This window comes from Aotus nancymaae, unplaced genomic scaffold (genome assembly GCF_030222135.1).
Source record: "Aotus nancymaae isolate 86718 unplaced genomic scaffold, 86718_ANA_hifiasm-v0.15.2.pri h1tg000012l, whole genome shotgun sequence".
NCBI classification, from domain to species: domain Eukaryota; kingdom Metazoa; phylum Chordata; class Mammalia; order Primates; family Aotidae; genus Aotus; species Aotus nancymaae.
Genome location: NW_026988423.1, coordinates 19,296,819 through 19,314,922, shown reverse-complemented (window position 1 = coordinate 19,314,922; position 18,104 = coordinate 19,296,819). Strand labels below are relative to the sequence as shown.

At 38.5% G+C, this 18,104-nt stretch overlaps 1 protein-coding gene across 4 annotated transcripts in view; it reads right to left on the bottom strand.

The window, feature by feature from the left end:
• NXPE2 (neurexophilin and PC-esterase domain family member 2) overlaps nucleotides 1–18,104 on the bottom strand; it is a 200,021-nt gene that overhangs the window by 2,701 nt on the left and 179,216 nt on the right. For all 4 annotated transcript variants that reach the window (XM_012470471.2, XM_012470473.3, XM_012470472.2 and 1 more), the window contains 2 exons: nucleotides 7,257–7,990; nucleotides 1,505–1,566 (listed from right to left, as the gene is read on the bottom strand). In XM_012470471.2, the coding sequence (XP_012325894.2) occupies nucleotides 1,505–1,566; nucleotides 7,257–7,990 (796 nt within the window). The remainder of the gene's footprint in view (nucleotides 1–1,504; nucleotides 1,567–7,256; nucleotides 7,991–18,104) is intronic.

The following is an 18,104-nucleotide window of genomic DNA, read 5'->3' as shown; positions in this document are numbered from 1 at the left end:
TCCTTTTTCTTCCTTTTTCCTCCTCTTTTTTTCTTTCTTTCAAAAAAAAAAAAAAAAGAATAGGAAGAGATGCCATGTCCTTTATGAAGAGGGTAGTTTGATATAAAGCTGATAAGTTTTCTCAAATCTAAAAATTCAGTACAATTCTAAGCAAAAACCCAACAAGATATTTTATGGAACTTGACAGGCTGTTCTTAAAATTCTTCTGGAAGGGGCTGGGCACGGTGGCTCATGCTTGTAATCCCAGCACTTTGGGAGACTGAGGTGGGCGAGTCACAGGTCAAGAGTTCGAGACCAGCCTGGCCAACATATCGAAACCCCATCTCTACTAAAAATATAAAAATTAGCTGGGCGTAGAGGCAGGTGCCTGTAATCCTAGCTAAAAAAAAAAAAAAAAAAGCCTAAACTGTATTTACTGACTCCTATTGAGTTTTCCCCTAGGCAAGTTTCTGAGGCCACTTTTATATTCACCACTTAATATGCACATCTTCTTTGTCATCTACATGCATTGTTGGGGTATGGCGTATACATTTAGGAACTTACATTTATTCATATTGAATTACATCAGATTTGTAATTGGCTTCAAAAATTACAGTCTGGTACTATCTTCCAAGAAACTACCTGGCTTTACTAGAAATTACTGTCCAGGCAAGAGGGAAACAAAAGAGGTGTTATGAGCATTAAGTTGCCTCAAGAGTCTAAGAACTTGCTTCAGTGTAAAAGTTGGGTGTGAATGACAGTTGCCCTGGCAGAGAAGGGATCTGTCTTCCTCATAGATTGTGAGCTTTAAATCTGGGTTCATGATTTATTTGTGTTTATGTTTTCCATAGGACCTAGCAAAGTTCTTTGTATACAGTAGGTCCTCAGTAAACATTTGCTGAATGCATGAAAAAGGGGTAATGAGTAAATGTATATCCCACTGATTGTTATAATGGAAGTCTTTTGCTTTACTTTAATTTTGAAATTCACTTTATTTCCAGTGTAGCAGAAACATCACATCTACGAATGAAATGGTTTTGTGTTGACAATTAAAGTTCATGTTATTAAATTGAGAGAAAAAATCTAAGAAATTTCTAGTTCATAGAACTTTAAGTAAGATGGCTTGGCTAAATGAGAAATGAGAAACCACCAAAAAAATGTCCTAACTCTGAATCTGTGCAGCTCATCTTAGACATTTTTCACATAGCAACAGCACCTGATCATTGGCTCTGGAGGAATAAATCTCAAATTTAAATACAAATAGCATGTACATTTTTAGAAGGTTCCACTGAAATTAATGGTTTCCCTAGCCTTTTATATCTGACTTGGGGTGAAAATTGGTTTAAATTGACATGAAAATAATTTTCAAGAATAAAATCCCTTCTCTAAAACCCAAGGTGGTTGATATAATTTGTCCCAGGAAATGAGAGATCAAATGGTTAATGTGGAATAAATATCTCTAAGTAAGCATGTCCTTTAAGTGAATAAATTGTGATCATGGCAGGCAACAACACTCCAGACTTACTGCTACATGGTACGACTTCAATGGGGGTAAAGTTCTTCATCATTTCAACTCCTATGTTCGACCTGCAAGAAATGGAAAAATAAATTAACTTAATATCTACCCAGTTAATAAAGTAAGAATTACTGGTTTAGATGGGTTAAACCACTCTTGTCCAAATGCCTTTTCCCCATTATTTTGATATATTTAAGATATCCTGGGGAAGTAAGTGGGTCAGGATTCTGGAAAGCTCTTCCTCTGCTAATGGCAGGTAATCTAGAGATCCAGAGAAAGTCACTCACCCTCCATATGCAATCTACCAAATCTATCTAATATCTATCTATATATATATATATCTATCAATCTATCTATATATCCTTCTTTTAATTTTACCTTCTAAATGGCTGTCTACCACAAACCATCCTCTCCACCTTTTCCGTCTGTAGTAATTCAGGCCCTCATCAACGTTTTCCTAGGCCAGTGCTTCTCAAACTTTAGCGTTCATCAGAATTACCTGCAATACTTATTACAACTCCAATTGCCGAGACTCACCCCCAGAATTTCTGATTCAATCGTTCTGGGGCAAATTCTCAAGAATTTGGACTTCTACAATAACAAGCTCTTGGGCAAACCCAAAGTCAGTGGGCCAGGGACATTACTTTGAGAACCCTGTCCTAGATTATCATAATACTATCATTCTGCCCTTTTGGTTTATCCCACCTAAATAGAACCTCCATGCTACCTGTTTTATTTCCCCTATGTAAAATGTCTCCATGACTTTCTGTCATCAACCTACAGGAAAACCTCCCTAACTACCATAAAAATCTCCTATCCAATAAAGGATGAAGCTGTCTACATCACCAGATTCATCTTCCTCTACTCTTCACCTTCATGAGTTCCCAGGAGTCTATTTTTCATAGTCTGTTATCTCCCTCAGATAGGAATCAAGTCAATATTATTCACTATAGTATTTCAAGTGCCCAGCACAGTGAGCTTCACCTCAAGGTATCAGTCCCAATGACTATGGTGACTATGTCTGGCCAAACTGCATTCTATCAGAATGAAATCCACCTGGGGGGAGGTATGCCCTTTCAGAGCCAGAGCCACAGAAACCTTCAAGAGGGATAGAGAAAGTACTTTCTAAGATTGAGAAGAATTTCCTGAGTCTCAGGAAATGAGTTTTTAAGTCAAGCGAGGATAATATCCCCTTCATCAAGAAGGCCAGAGAACTGAAGAACTGAGTGGTCAGGGTGGCTAGACGTGATGGCTGCGTGGAGTGGTGGAGTCATGCAAGACAGTACTAGGGCCCACTGACTTTAGAATAAGGCCAACTGAGAATCCAGTTCTGACTCTGCAACTTAACTGGATATGTGACTTTGGCCAACCTATTTAATACGCCTAAATTTCCTCATCTATAAAATGAGCATAATAATAGTCACTCCAGAGTCTTTTACGGAGGATTAATGGTATAATATAAAGGAGGCATCTAAATAAACATTGACATATAGTAGGTGCTCAACAAATCATTGCAATTATTATTACTGGGGATCCCATCAGACCTATTTTTGGCACAAGACTAAGATTAGTCTCTAAGAAACTGGAGCTTGACCAAACCTCTATTCTCCCATACCAATCTCAGGTAAGCCTGAGGATAACAAAAGAGATCGAGACCTGGCTACCTTGTAAATTTGGTTACCAAAGAAAGCTTTGATGCTACATTAAAATTAGGATTAAAACTATGTATTAATGGTATAAAGAAATTCATTTTAATGTCTCCTGTTTTTGTAATTGTGTATGTGCATTAAATTTTAAAAAGGGGTCTATAATTTATTAGACCACAATAGAATTGTGAACAACTGTGTTACCTATGGTAATGTCTTCTCCTATGGTAACTCTTCATTTATTTTTTTTATCATGATTATCCATAAAACTCTTAAAAAGAAAAAGACTTTTTTTAATTTGAAGAAATAAATATCTTAGGAAGTAACATTTCTGATTCTGCAGCCGGGGCTGGGAGAGAGAACTGAAGTGGGAAAATGTATTTCCAGTCATCCCTCAGTATATGCAGGAGACTGGTTCCAGGACCCCCACCACATCTACAAAAATCAGCATATGAAAAGCTCAAGTCCTGCCTTCAGCCCCACAGAACCCAAGTATGTGAAAAGTCAGCTCTCCATATATGTAGGTTTTTGCCTCCTGTGAATATTATATTTTTGACCCACATTTGGTTGAAAAATCTTTGGATATAAGTGGATTTGTGCAGTTCAAATCTGGGTTGTTCAAGGGTCGACTGTACTATGTTACAAATGAAACAGAAACTGGCTTAGTCCTTGTACTGGTGAGCAGGAAAGATGTCAAAGAACTGGGCTTGGGTCTAGGAAGGGGCCCTAGAGCTTAGCAATAGAATGGTCCATGAGACTTCTTGGATATGTAATCAGCTGTTCCTTGCATATGCACTACATCAACTGTAAGGAGACGGAAATCTCTCTTTCCATGCAGTGGGGGGAGAAGAACTTGATAGCTTGAATAGAGCAGGGGATCTGGGAAGGACTTATATCTGTTGGGAAATAAAGCAGGTTACTATCATGATTACCGTCATGAGCACAACACCCTTGAGAAGCATGATTAGAACCCAAAATATGTGCCTGTCTGCCAGACTAGGGACTCTGGATTTCCTGAGACACAGTCAGGAACTGTGCAAGGATGGTACCTCCAACTCAGGCTTCATTGAGGACTACCTCAAGAGGGATCAAGCTGTAGCCAACAGGGAATATAGAATCAGGCACTGGTGGCCCCCGCCCTTAGACCTAAGACATCATTCTGAGACCTTCAAGACAGGAAGATCTTTATGTTTCTATGATCATTTTTCCTTTGCTTCATAAACATTTATTTTAAAAATCCCAGATTCTTTTAGCTGAGCCATAGGGGATAAAGAGATTTTTCCATACCTTGATCAGGAAAATGTAAAGAAATGAAGGTGATGTAGGAGTGAAAGGGAGAGCCTGTAGTGATGTAGGGCCAGTTGTACCCAGCCCTCTGTGTCATCATAATGCTTACATTGGATTTGAACTTGAATTTCCAGGATATTGTGCTATCCTGGAAATCTGCCCTTTTGAACACATATAAGAAAACTAAAGCCTTTCTATAGCAGCAGTTCCCAAACTGTGGAATGAAAATCTCTTGTAAATGAACCATAAAATAAGTGGTCTGTTGTTGGGATTCACTCAGGGTGGCTGGCAAAATATTAAGGGAAATATTAGGGAAAGTGATAAGATATAGTCTCAAACAATTTGTAAGGCTGAAAGGTTTTCATAACTTGTAATAATGGAACAGGCTGAAGGTGGCCAGTTCTTACCTTGGAACATTAGGTCATAGGGTAAAGATTAGGGATAATAGAAGCTTCCCCAGTGAAACTTTACCCTACATTCCTTTGTCTCTACTCAACTAGCTTGTTTACTCATGTAAACTTTGTGCCCTATGGGCCTCTGGAGGGGAGGTCGACCAGGGAAATTACCCATTAATGGCATTTTCTCTGGGCCCCAGAACCAAACCTTTTATCATTCGTAAAACCACTCTTTTAACTATCCATAAGCATGTTGACTTAGAAATTCTGTTATTAAATCTATACTGAATAAATGTGAGGAGAAACAGCTAGTGGGGGGTTGGGTAGCTGCAATTGCCCTCTGAAAGCAGCTGACGACCTCCCTAGCCCACTCGTTCACTGTACTCTGTGTTTGAATGTATTTATTCATCCATCATGGAGTCAGGGTTTGCAGGACAGGCACCCCCAGGTGGTGATAAACATCTCAGGTGGTTACCCTGACATGACCACCATCACAGTCTGTAGCCAAATAAATTTGAGAAATGCTCTATGCTATAGTCTTGCTTGAAGGGATACATATTAAAGTTTCTGAGAAGTCCTGCTGCAAAGAAAGCACTTTAATCATTTCTCCAGATTGTATTATTTCACTTATATTTTTATTCAACAAATAGTTATTCAGAACTTTCTCAGTGTCAGGCATTGTGCTAGGCTTGTGAGACAAAATACTGGCCCTCAATGACTTCCTGTCAGACACAGATGACTTCTAAGGCCCTGCCTACCTATCTCATCTTCTGTATTCCTCACTTCCTGCATTCCGGCCTCACTGCACTCCACCCCTACCATGGTTCCTGGAACATTCCAACATACTCTTGCCTCAGGTCCTATTCCTTGTCTTGAGAATGATATTTCCTGAAAATTCACACAGCTTACTCCCTCACTTCACTCAGGTTGCTGCTCAAAACAGGCCTTACCTGATCACCATTTTAAAACATCATCAATCATCACATTTGAAACCCTTACTCTTATGACTTTCTGTTACAAATCTGTTCATTTACTTTTTGTCCTTCTATCGCACTGGAATGTTAATTCCCAACACCTAGTGCTGTGTCTGGAATACAGAAGGTACTGACTACTTATAAATTAAAAGAATAGGCTGGGCATGAAGGCTCATGCCTAAAATCTCAGCATTTTGGGAGGCTAAGGTGGACAGATCATCTGAGGTCAGGAGTTCAAGACTAGCCTGGTCAATGTGGTGAAACGTCATCTCTACTAAAGATACAAAAATTAGTCAGGCATGGTGGCAGGTGCCTGTGATCCCAGCTACTCGAGAGGCTGAGGCAGGAGAATTGCTAGTACTCAGGAAGCAGAGATTGCAGTGAGCTGAGATCGCACCACTGCACTCCAGCTTGGGTGACAGAATGAGACTTGGTCTCAAAAACAAAAAAATAAATGAATGGTGAAAAGTAGTTAACACTTAATGCTCTGCAGAGCTTACAACTTAACAGAGGATATTAAATAGAAATTGGAAAATTAATAATGTAATAAGAATTATATTGGGGAAGAAGAAAATGCTAAGGAAGAATATAGGACAAGCACTTCACCCAGGGATGTGGGATGTTTCCTGGAGGAAATGATATCCAAACCAAAGCCTGTGAAATGCCAAAGGTGAGAGGACATGGTCCATTTGTGAAATAAAAGGAGTTCCATTGACCCGACAGAGAGCAAGTCTGCATGAAGGTGAGACAAGAGGCTGCCAAAAGAGGAAAGTCCTTGTAAACATATTAAAGAGTTTAAATTTCACCCTTAGAGCCATGGGATCATCTTATAGCTTTTAAGTAGGAAATAGTAAAAGACATAACTGCATTTCAAAAACATTAGCCTAGGTGCAGTGTGGAGAATGGATTTGAAGAAACAAGACTGAGGGTAGAGAAATCAGCTCTAGAGATTGCTGCAGTGATCTGAGGTCTGATGACAGCTTATGCAAGGATAGAGGCAACAGCAGTAGACAGAAATGACTGGGTTCAAGACTTAGCTGGGAGGTATAATATATAGAACTTAATGATTCACTGGATGTAAGGGGTAAAGCTGGACTGAACAATGATATCATTCACTTTTTTTATTGCATAGCATCTATTAATACTCTATAGGATTTGTATTCCATGGAACACATTATAGAAAATATAGGTCTATAAAAAATTACTGAACCTGGAAGTATTGCAAACCATGGAGAACTATAGGTCTATATTAAGTGCTTATACACCTGTTAGCAAATAGTTCTAGAGGTGACTTGTATGGGTCCCTGTGAACCCATTACAAGCTGAACTGACTCAGAGGACCTAATTATAATTTAGTCAACATAACTGACATGATACAAAAACTTGATTAGGCAAAACTACTAGGAAGCCTGGTTGGATACCTCTTTTTATCTATTACTGTATTTGAAAGCCTCTTTACCTGTGGAAAAGGCTCCATTCTTCCCTGCTAAGATAAGAAATATTTCTTGTCCTAGTGGTCATGTGGGTCAGAGCCTCACAGGGCATATGTTGAGGCCTCACACAGTAGAAGGCTTCTTGGTCTCTGTCATCCATGTACTGGCACAGTTCAGCATTTGTGTTTAGGGTCAGGCCACATTCAGTGAAGACATTGGAGGTTCTGTTGGCAAACAGTCCAATAAAGATGACCCTATCACAGCCTTGGTTCCTTGCCCTCCAGAGAGCTGATGCCCCTTCACTGGGGTGGATGAGCAGCAGAGACAGGGAGACCAGGCCCTCCCAGAACAGAGTGAAGCTGATCAGGTAGGTGCCGTTGTTGAAGTCAGTCACCTTTCCCGAAGCACCTGCCATCAGAGTTGGGGAGGACATCCTGGCCCTCAGGAAATCTCCGCCATATTGCTTCCTGCGTCCCAAGTGGTCCCTCACCTCCAGCAGGATGTCCAGCTGGTCCCCCCTGCAGTACATGTCTCGAGGGTTGAGGATAGTGGCTGTGCTATGTGTGGCACTGGTGGTGGTGTTCACATGGGTGAAAGGTCTGGGTGGGATCTGCTGGTCTAGTTTCTCCATGATTTCCTTTATTCTCAGTTCAGTCTCTTTTGGTGAAACTGCTGGACACAATAGTGCTTCAGAGTGTGACAATTTTTTGAAGATGTTCCCTTGGTTCAGGGTAATATGGTTTTCCAAGCTGAACAAGAACTGAAATATTGAAAGGGAAAATAATATATTATCAGCAAATAATAGGGCTTGCTTTTCAATATAAATTACTATGGCTTATTTTACATTTTTCAGTGTGACAAATTAAATATCAAAAATCAATACTAATTGGTTTTTGGTTATGGAATCATCATAATTGGTTTCAAATCATCGAAATTGGTTTCCATGTAGTGTGACTTCCTCTCCTGCCAGGAGATGGCTTCCTTTAGGAGTCACTGGCTTAAAAATTAACTAGATATAATCAATACTTATTATTTCATGGTTCAATTTTAGAGTTTTTCCTTCTGCTATCCCCTCACTTGACTTTTAAAAATCATATTATCATTTTCTGTATCAACAAGGCAGGCAACAGAGGACAATGTGGTACATGTTTCATGTGCACTGGGAAAGAATGTATATTCCACTGTTGTTGGAGGAAGTGTTTTATGAATGTCAGTCAGATTTAGTTGAAGGGTTGTGCTCTCTAGTTCTTGTATATTTTTGCTGACCATGTTAGTTTCATGGGGCTAACATCACAAATCATCACAAATTTAGTGACTTAAAACAACATAAATTTATTCTCTTATAGTTCTGGAGGACAGAAGTCTGAGATCAAGGTGTCAACAGGGTGGGTTCCTTATGGAGGCTTTGAGGAAGAATATATTCTATACGTTTCTTATTTTACTTCAATCTCTGCCTCCATTTTTATGTAACCTTCCCCTCTGTGTTTATTTTACCCTCTTCTTCTCTTAAAAGGATTTAGGATCCCCCTTAATCCAGGATGATCACATCTTGAGCCCTTTAACTTATTTACATCATCAAAGAGTCTTTTTCTAAATATAGTGGCACTTCCTTATCCATGGCTTTAGTTACTCATGGTCAAACATGGTCCAAAAACAGATGAGTATAGTACAATAAAATATTTTGAAAGAGAGAAAGAGACAGAGAGAGAAACTGCATTTATATAACTTTTATTACAGTATGTTGTTACAATTGTTCTATTTTAGTTATTTTTGTTAATCTCTCACTGTGCCTAATTTATAAATTAAACTTTATCATAGGTATATATGTATAAGAAAAAACAGCATTTACACCATATAGGATTTGGTACTCTCTGCGGTTTCAGGCATGCACTGCAGTCTTGGAACATATATTCAGTAGATTTAAGGAGGACTATTGTAGGTCATATTCAGGGGTTTCAGGTAGATACATTTTTAGGGGGCCATCATTCAACCCACTAAACTGACTTTCTCTCTACATATTTTATCAATTGCTCAGAAGAATGTTAATGTTGTTGACTATGATTCTGAATTTTCCTTTCTTTTTATTTATATATGATTTTCTTCAAATATTTTGCAGCTCTGCTATTAGATGTACACACATGTATTGGTCGTTATGTATTTTGGGTGAATCGTCACCTTTATCATTACATAATGATCTCATTTGTTCTTGGTAATTTTCCTGGTTCTGAAATCTATTTTGTCTGATATTAATAAATTCATACAAGCATTATTTTGTTTAGGATTTGCATGGCATATCTATTTTTGTCATTTTACATTTAATATACCTATATCTTTATATTTAAGATGGATGCTAGCTTATGGTTGATTTCTTTTCTTTTTTTTTAATATGGAGTCTCACTCTGTCACCTAGGCTGAATTGCAGTGGCATGATCAGGGTTCATTGGATCCTTGACCTCCCAGGCTTAGGTCATCCACCCATCTCAGCCTCCCAGGTAGTGTGAGCCACCAGCACCTGGCTATTTTTTGTGTCTTTTGTACAATTGGGGTTTCACCATGTTGTCCAGGCAGGTCTTAACCTCCTGAGTTCAAGCAATCTGCCAGCCTCAGCCTCCCAAAGTGCTAGGATTACTGACGTGAGCCACTATGCCCAGCTTGATTTCTTCTTTTTTATACATTCTGACAGTCACTGTTTTATCATTGATGTGTTTGGACTATTTATATTTAGTGTTCTTATTAATGTGCTTTGATTTAAGTCTACCATTTTAATAACTGTTTGCTCTTTGTTCTCTCTTTTTTTTTAGTTCTGATGCCACCATTTTTAAATGTCTCAGAACTCCCTGTTTTCCTTAACAAGGAGAACAAGGGGAACTATGTTACCAGAGCCTAACCAAGTTGGGTTTTACCAACACCTGATCAACCTGGGGTATGGAAAATACGCAAACCCAGCTCCCCTCTGGCTTTCTTATTTCACCTAAGGATTGATGTGGGTATGGGAAAACAGGAAGCTAACAAACACTTATGAAGGTCACAATCTTAGGGCACAAGCTCACTAAAATACTGAGACTAAATCGTAGTACTACAGAATGCTTCCCCTCCTGCACATCTTACAACCAATTCAATAGGAATCCTGTATAGAAAAAGAGGATTATATTGAAAAGCACTGCAAGCCTCAGACTCTATTTAAAAAGGGGTCCCTAGAAATACCCAAGGATGAAGTCTCTAGGAGAAACATAAACATGGGCACTGGAGGAAATTGTAGCCTCTGACACGATATCTACAGTAAACAGTAAACACAGTCTAACTCCTAACCACAAGCTCAGCTCCAGTTTACCAACTACATCATATCCAGATGTCAATAAAAATTACAAGGCATGCAGAGGAAAAATAAGTGCCATCTAAAGGGACAATGCAAGCATCAGAACCAAACTTAGTTATAGCAGAGATTTTGAAATTATCAGGCCAGGAATTTAAAATAACTATGATTGAAGCATTAATACTTAGGGCTCTAACAAAAAATATACACAACAAGAGAAACAGATGGGTGATGTATGTAGAGACAAGGCAACTCTAAGAAACAATCAAAAGGAAATGCTAGAAATCAAAATCACTGAATCAGAATAAAGAACACCTTTGATGAACTCATGAACAGACCGAACGTAGTCATGTAAAAAATAAGAGAGCTTGAAGGTATGTCAATAGAAATGTCCCAAACTAAAAACAAGAGAAAAAGCATGAAAAAAAGAACAGAATATCCAAGAACTGTGGGACAAATACAACAGGTATAAATACACATAATGGGAAATGCCAAAAGGAGAATAAAGAGAAAGGAACAGAAAAACTATTTGAAGAAATAATGACTGAAATTTTTCCAAAATTAATTATAGATACCAACCCATAGATCCAGGAAGCTCAGAGGGCACCAAGCAGGAAAAATACCAATCTACATCTAGGCATGTCATGTCAAATTTCAGAAAAATCAAAGACAAAGCATAAAATTATGATAGAAGCCAGACAGGAAAGAAAACTTTACCTATTGAAGAACAAGGATAAGATATTGATGTCCTCTTCTCCAAAGCCTGTGAACATGTTAAGTTACATGGCAAAGGGAACTAAGATTGAAGGCGTAAATTCTGCTTGCTAATTAGCTGACCTCGAGATGGGGAAGATTATCTTAAATTATACAGGTGAGTCAAATGTAATTACGAGAGTCTTTAAAAGTAGAAGACAGAGGCAGAAAAGGAAGAACCAAAGAGACAGCAGTGTGAAAAAGATTTAGCACAGTGTTGCTCCATGTGGTTTTGAAGATGGAGGAGCCAAGGAAAACAGATTCTCTCCTAGAGCTTCCAGAAGAAAATGCAGCCTTGCTAATACCTTGATTTTAGCCCAGTGAGATCCATTTTGGAATTCTGGCCTCCAGAAGTCTAATATAATAAATTTGCATTGTTTAGGCCACTAAATTTGTGGTAATTTGTTATAGCAGCAATAAAAACTTAATATAGTTATAATAGCTGTTTTTAAGTCTTTGATAATTCCAGCATCTATGTTACCTCAGGGTTTTGCCTGATTTCTATTCTCTTCTTGCAGGTTGTGGTTTTCCTGGTTCTTTATTCTCTAAATAGCTTTAAATCATATCCTAGATATTTTAAATATTATGCTATGAGATTCTGAGTCTTGTTTAAACTCTAATAATAATTTTGATTTTATTTTTAAAACAAGCATGTGATTTAGTCAGGTTAAGGCTGCAAGTTTCAGTACACCTTTTGTGGGGTTTGGTTACAGGTCTGTTCAGTTCTCAAAGACTTCACTGTATAATTTGAATCTGTTTTATGTGTGTGAAATCCAGTGAACAGTCTGAGACATGGGCAGTGGTCCAGTCTGTAATTAAATTCCCAAAGCCTTTCGTGGGCTATTTAGAGTAAGATTGACACATGCTAAACTCAGAGTTGAGCCCAGGAGTTCATTAACCACTTTGTGGGATAGCTCTTTTAAGCTTCATCTTTTCCACAATTTCCCTAACACTTCCCCATTCTCTGAGGTGTCCATTATTGGTCCTCCAGCCCTCCAGCCAGAAATATGGGGCAGGAAGAAGGTTTCCCATCTTGAAGGAGAACTCTTATATGCTTCCCTAGGTTACCTGCAGCACCTGGGACCAGGCAGGAATATTTTTAAAAGGCCCAACAAAGGCAAAGTGTGCACCACACGGAGTTCTAAACTCTTGAAGAAAATAGTGTTTGTATAAGATTCAGTGTATAATGAGGTCTTTAAACTTCAACAGAAGTATAGTAAAGAGAAAAAAATTAACCTTTTTATTTTGAAATAATTGTAGATTCACATGCAATTGTCAGAAATAGTAGAGAAATTGGAGGGATCAAGATGGCTGACTAGACACAAGTATTATGTGCCTCCTCCATGGAGAAGAGCCAGATTAGCAAGTAGATGGCAATATTCTGAAGAAACTAACTAGTAGAGAATGCTTGGATTCATCAGAAAAGAGACAGGAAGCATCAGAAGTAAGTAAGGAGAGGATTTAAAGCAGCTTGCCCAGCTAGGAACTGAGAGTGAGAGCAAGGAAACAGTATGAGAGAAATCCCCAAAGCTCTGAAATAGGCTTTAATGATCATGGCTACAGGAAAAACCATCACTTGGCCCTCATGTCCGATGTACAGAGCTGCCTAAAGATCACACAGAAACATCGCTAAAGAAAGGGAACCCACACAGAATCCCACAGGCATCCAAGCCTGGAACAGCCTCAGCTGGAAGCCATTTTGAGAGACTAGACACCGGGTATCTGTAGACATGGCTGTAGCTGCTGCACGGTTCTAAGGAGGAAGGGGGAGAATGGGTGCAGCCACGCAGCCCTGGGAGGGTACTTGCCACCCTGCAAAAGACTACTGTGAGACTGAGACATAAGTGGACTGCACTCTCCACAGCTTCCTGCCCTTGTTACTTGCCTGAGAGGGACCCCATCCTCTTGAGTCACAAGTCCACAAGTGACACCATTTTGAGCATTTAAAGACATTGTTTGGCCACTTGGCAGTGGTGGCCACAGCAGGCATTTTAGGTTCAGGCCAGAGACTGCAGCATTTGCTCTGGAAAGGCAGAAGGGCACCCACAGTCAGAATTGAGTGGTGAGTGCGGAGATTTCCCGGCAGTAGGCACTGAAATTAGTCTTTTTCCTGTCACAGGCCTGGAGCAGAGGAGAGTTTCTGAAGCCAAGGTTTCTCCTGGGTGGTGAAGCTTGTAGCTAGGGACATCTTTGCAACCTAGAACCAGTTCGTGTGTGTCAATCCTGGTGTCCCAGCCTGCTCCTGTAGCCATTTGGGGGACAGTGCCCCATTAGCTCCACGAAGTAGAAGGGAGGCAGACCCCACTTTCCCTGGAGATCTAACCCTCAGCACTATCTGTCCCTAAGGGAGTGGGGAACACAGTTCACCAAAGCCCGCCTTGGGTCAAAAAAAAATGCAAGCATGGGACCAGCGGCTGAAGGTGGCATCACCAAAGCCCAGGAATGGATGTGGAGAGGGAGTCATCTCTCACCCCACCTTTCTTCTCAGTGTACTGAGAGTGCAGAGTTAGCAGCAGCTCTTCTTATCAGGGCATAGGGAGCATGGGCTAAAAGAGACACCTTCTCCAGTGTCTCCACCACCACTAAGGGTGAGTGTGTGCTGGGAGAGGGCATGTTTCATACTTCTCATTGTCTCTGTCCCTGCTCCTAGCTGCCATCTCTTACTCTTAAATGCCACACACTAGACTGCAGTGTGAATTACACCACCAAAGGCATGTTGCTACAAAAAGCATTATCTGAGAAAGCCACCGCAACCTATCTGCAACCCAGGAACCCATTATGAGCCTATGCACCCTGAAAGCATGAAGTAACGAAGCCAATTATCATACACAATATGCATCATAGCAATACCTCCAAGAAAAAAAAAAGAAAAAAATCAAGAATCCCATCCAAATGATAGCAAATTCAAAGGAAAGAAAAGAAGAAGTGTCAGCTGTTTCAGAAGAGAAGGAACCAGTGTGAGAACTCTGGCAATACAAAAAACTAGAGTGTTTCATCACCTCCAAAGGATGCCACTCACTCCCAACAATGTATATTAACTAGAATGAAATATCTGAAGTGACAGATATATAATTCAAAATGTGATTCGCATGGAAACTCAACAAGATTCAAGATAAATTTGAAATTCAACACAAAGGAGCAAGAAAAATGATCCAAGATTTGAAAGATGACATAGCAGGACTAAGAAAGAACCAAACAGGCGGGGCAGAGTGGCTCACGCCTGTAATCCCAGCACTTTGGGAGTCTGAGGTGGGTGGATCATGAGGTCAGGAGATTGAGACCATCCTAGCCAATGTGGGAAAACCCTGTCTCTGCTAAAAATACAAAAATTAGCTGGGGCTAGTTGCATGTGCCTGGGGGTGGTGGCATGTGCATGGCATAATCCCAGCTACTCGGGAGGCTGAAGCAGGAGAATCGCTTGAACCAGGGAGTTGGAGTTTGCAGTAAGCTGAGATCATGCCACTGCACTCCAGACTCTGTCTCAAACAAACAACAACAAAAAGAACCAAACATAACTTCTAGAATTAAAAAATTTACTACAGGAATTTTAAAATATAGTTGGAAACCTTAACAATAGACTAGACCAAGCAGAAGAAGGAATTTTATAGATCAAACCGGTTTTTTGAATCAACCACTCAGACAAAAATAAAAATAAAAAGAATTTTAAAAAATGAACAAAACCTTGAGAAATGAGTGATTATGTAAAGTGATCAAATCTATGACACATTGAAATTTTTGAGAGAGAAGAGAAAGTAAGCAACTTGGAAAACTTATTTGAATATAGGAAAACATCCCTAATCTTGCTACAGAGGTTGACATGCAGATACAAGAAATCCAGAGAACTTCCCTGAGATACTATACAAGGCAAGCATCCCCAAGGTGCACAGTCATCAGACTATCCAAGGCCAACACAAAAGTAAAAATCTTAAAGACAGCTAGAGAAAAAGATCATGTTATCTATAAAGGGAAACCCATCAGACTAACAGCAGACTTCTCAGCTGAAACCTTACAAGCCAGAAGAAATTGAGGATCCATTTTTAGCATTATTAAAGAAAAGAAATGTTAGCCAAGAATTCCATATCTCACCAAACTAAGCGTCATAAATGAAGAAGAAATAAAGTATTTTCCATACAAGTATTTGTTAAGGGAATTCATCACCACCAGACTGGTCTGTGAGAAGCATCTCTTTTTTTCTACATATGGAAATAATGTTACTTACTACCACAAAAGCACACATAAGTGCATAACCCACAGACCCCATAAAGCAACTTCTCAATTGAAACTACAATGCAACTAGCTAACAACACTATGGCAGGAACAAAACCTTACATATCAATATTAAATTTGCACATAAATGGCCTAAATGTTCCACTTAAAAGACACAGAGTGGCAAACTGGATTAAAAAACAAGACCCATTCTTCTACTATCTTCAGGAAATTCATCTCACATATAACAATACCCATAGGCTCATAGTAAAGGGATAGAGAAAGATCTATGACACAAATGGAAAATGAAAAAGAGCAGAGTTTGTTATTCTTATATCAGATAAAATAGACTTTAAATCAACAACAGTTAAAAAACGACAAATAAAGGCATCATATAATGATAAATGGTTCAATTTAATAAGATGTAACTATCCTAAATATATATGTATCCACCATTGGAGCACCAAGATTTATAAAATGATTACTCTAAACCTAAGAAAAACTTTAACAGCCACGTGATAATACTGAGGGACTTCAACACCCCACTGACAGCATTAGACATACTACTGTGGCAGAAAACTAACAAAGCAACAAAGAAATTCTGGACTTAAATTTGACACTTGACTGATTAGACCCAATAGACATGTACAAAGTATTCCACCCAACAACCACAGAATATACATTCTTCTCACCTGCACATGAAACACATTTCAAAAACATCAAAATCATACCAAGCATCTACTCAGACCACAATGGAATAAAAATAGGAATCAACACCAACAGGAACTCTCAAAATCACACAAAAATATGGAAACTGAATAACTTGTTCCCGAATAATTTTTGGGTAAATAACAAAACAAAGGCAGAAATTTAAAAAAATTGAAACAAATAAAAATAGAGACAAAACGTACCAAAATTTCGAAGATGTGACAAAGGTAGTGTTACTAGGAAAGTTTATAGTGCTAAATGCCTGCATCAAGAAGATAGAAAGATCTCAAATTAATAACCTAACTTCACACCTAAAGGAACTAGAAAAACAAGAACTAGTCTTAAAGCTAGGAGAAGAAAAGAAGTAACTAAAATCAAAGCAGAGCTAAATGAAATTCAGACCCCCAAAAAACATACAAAGAATCCACAAAACAAAAAGTTGGTTATTTGAACATCTAAACAAGATCAATACACCACTAGCTAGATTAACAAAGGTAAAAAGAGAGAATATCCAAAGAAGTACAATCAGAATGACAAAGTTGACATCACAATCAATCCCACAGAAATACAAAAGGTCTTCAGAGACTACCGTGAACATTTCTATGCACAGAAACTAGAAAATCTAGAGAAAATGAATACATTCCTGGAAACACACAATCTCTCAAGATTAAATCAGGAAGAACAGAAATCCTGAACAGACCAAAAATTACTAATGAAGTTGATTCATAATAATTTTTTAAAAGAACCTATCATGCAGAAAAAGTCCTGGACTAGATGGATTCACAGCTGAATTCTACCAGATGTACAAAGATTAGTGATACCAATCCTACTGAAACTATTCCAAAAAATTGAGGAGAAAGAACTCTTCCCCAACTCATTCTACAAAATCATTCTGATATCGAAATCTGGCAAAGACACAACACCAACAACTAACTTACAGGCCAATATTCCTGATGAATATAGATGCAAAACTCCTTGATAAAATACTAGCAAACCAAATTTAGCAGCACATCAAAAGTTAATTCACCACAATTAAGTGGGCTTTATTTCAGGGATTCAAGGATGGTTTAACATATGCAAATCAATAAATGTGATTCATAAATAGAATTAAAAACAAAAACTGTATCATCATCTCAATAGATGCAGAAAAAGCATTCAGTAAAATTCAACATCCCTTTATGATAAAAACCTTCAACAAACTAGGCATCAAGAAACATACCTCAAAATAATGAGAGCTATCTATGACAAACCCACAGCCAACATCATAATGAACAGGCAAAAATTAGAAGCATTTTCCCTAAGAGCTGGAACAAGGATGCCCATTCTCACCACTCCTATTCAACATAACAGGAAGTCCTAATCAGAGTAATCAGGCAGGAGGAAAAAATAAAAGGTATTAAAATAGGAAAACAGGAAGTCAAATTATCTCTCTTCATTGACAATTCATTATTCTACACCTAGAAAACCTTAAAGATTATGCCAAAAGATTCCTAAACCTGATAAACAGGTTTTTAGCAAAGTCTCAAGATATAAAACTTATGTACAAAAAATAGTAGTATTTTTATAAACCAATAATGTTCAAGCTGAGAAACTATCAAGAATCCAATCCTGTGTACAATAGCTACAAAAAATACCTAGGAATACATCTAATCAAAGAGGTGAAAGACCTCTACAAGGAGAACTATAAAACATTGATGAAAAAAATCATGGAGAACACAAATGGAAAAACATTTCATGCTCATGGATTAGCAGAATCTCTATCATTTAAATGTCCATACTGTCCAAAGCAGTGTACAGATTCAATGCTATTCCAATATCAGTTTTCATAAAATTAGAAAAAAAAAACTATTCTAAAATTCAAATGGAACCAAAAGAGAGCTCAAATAGCCAAGGC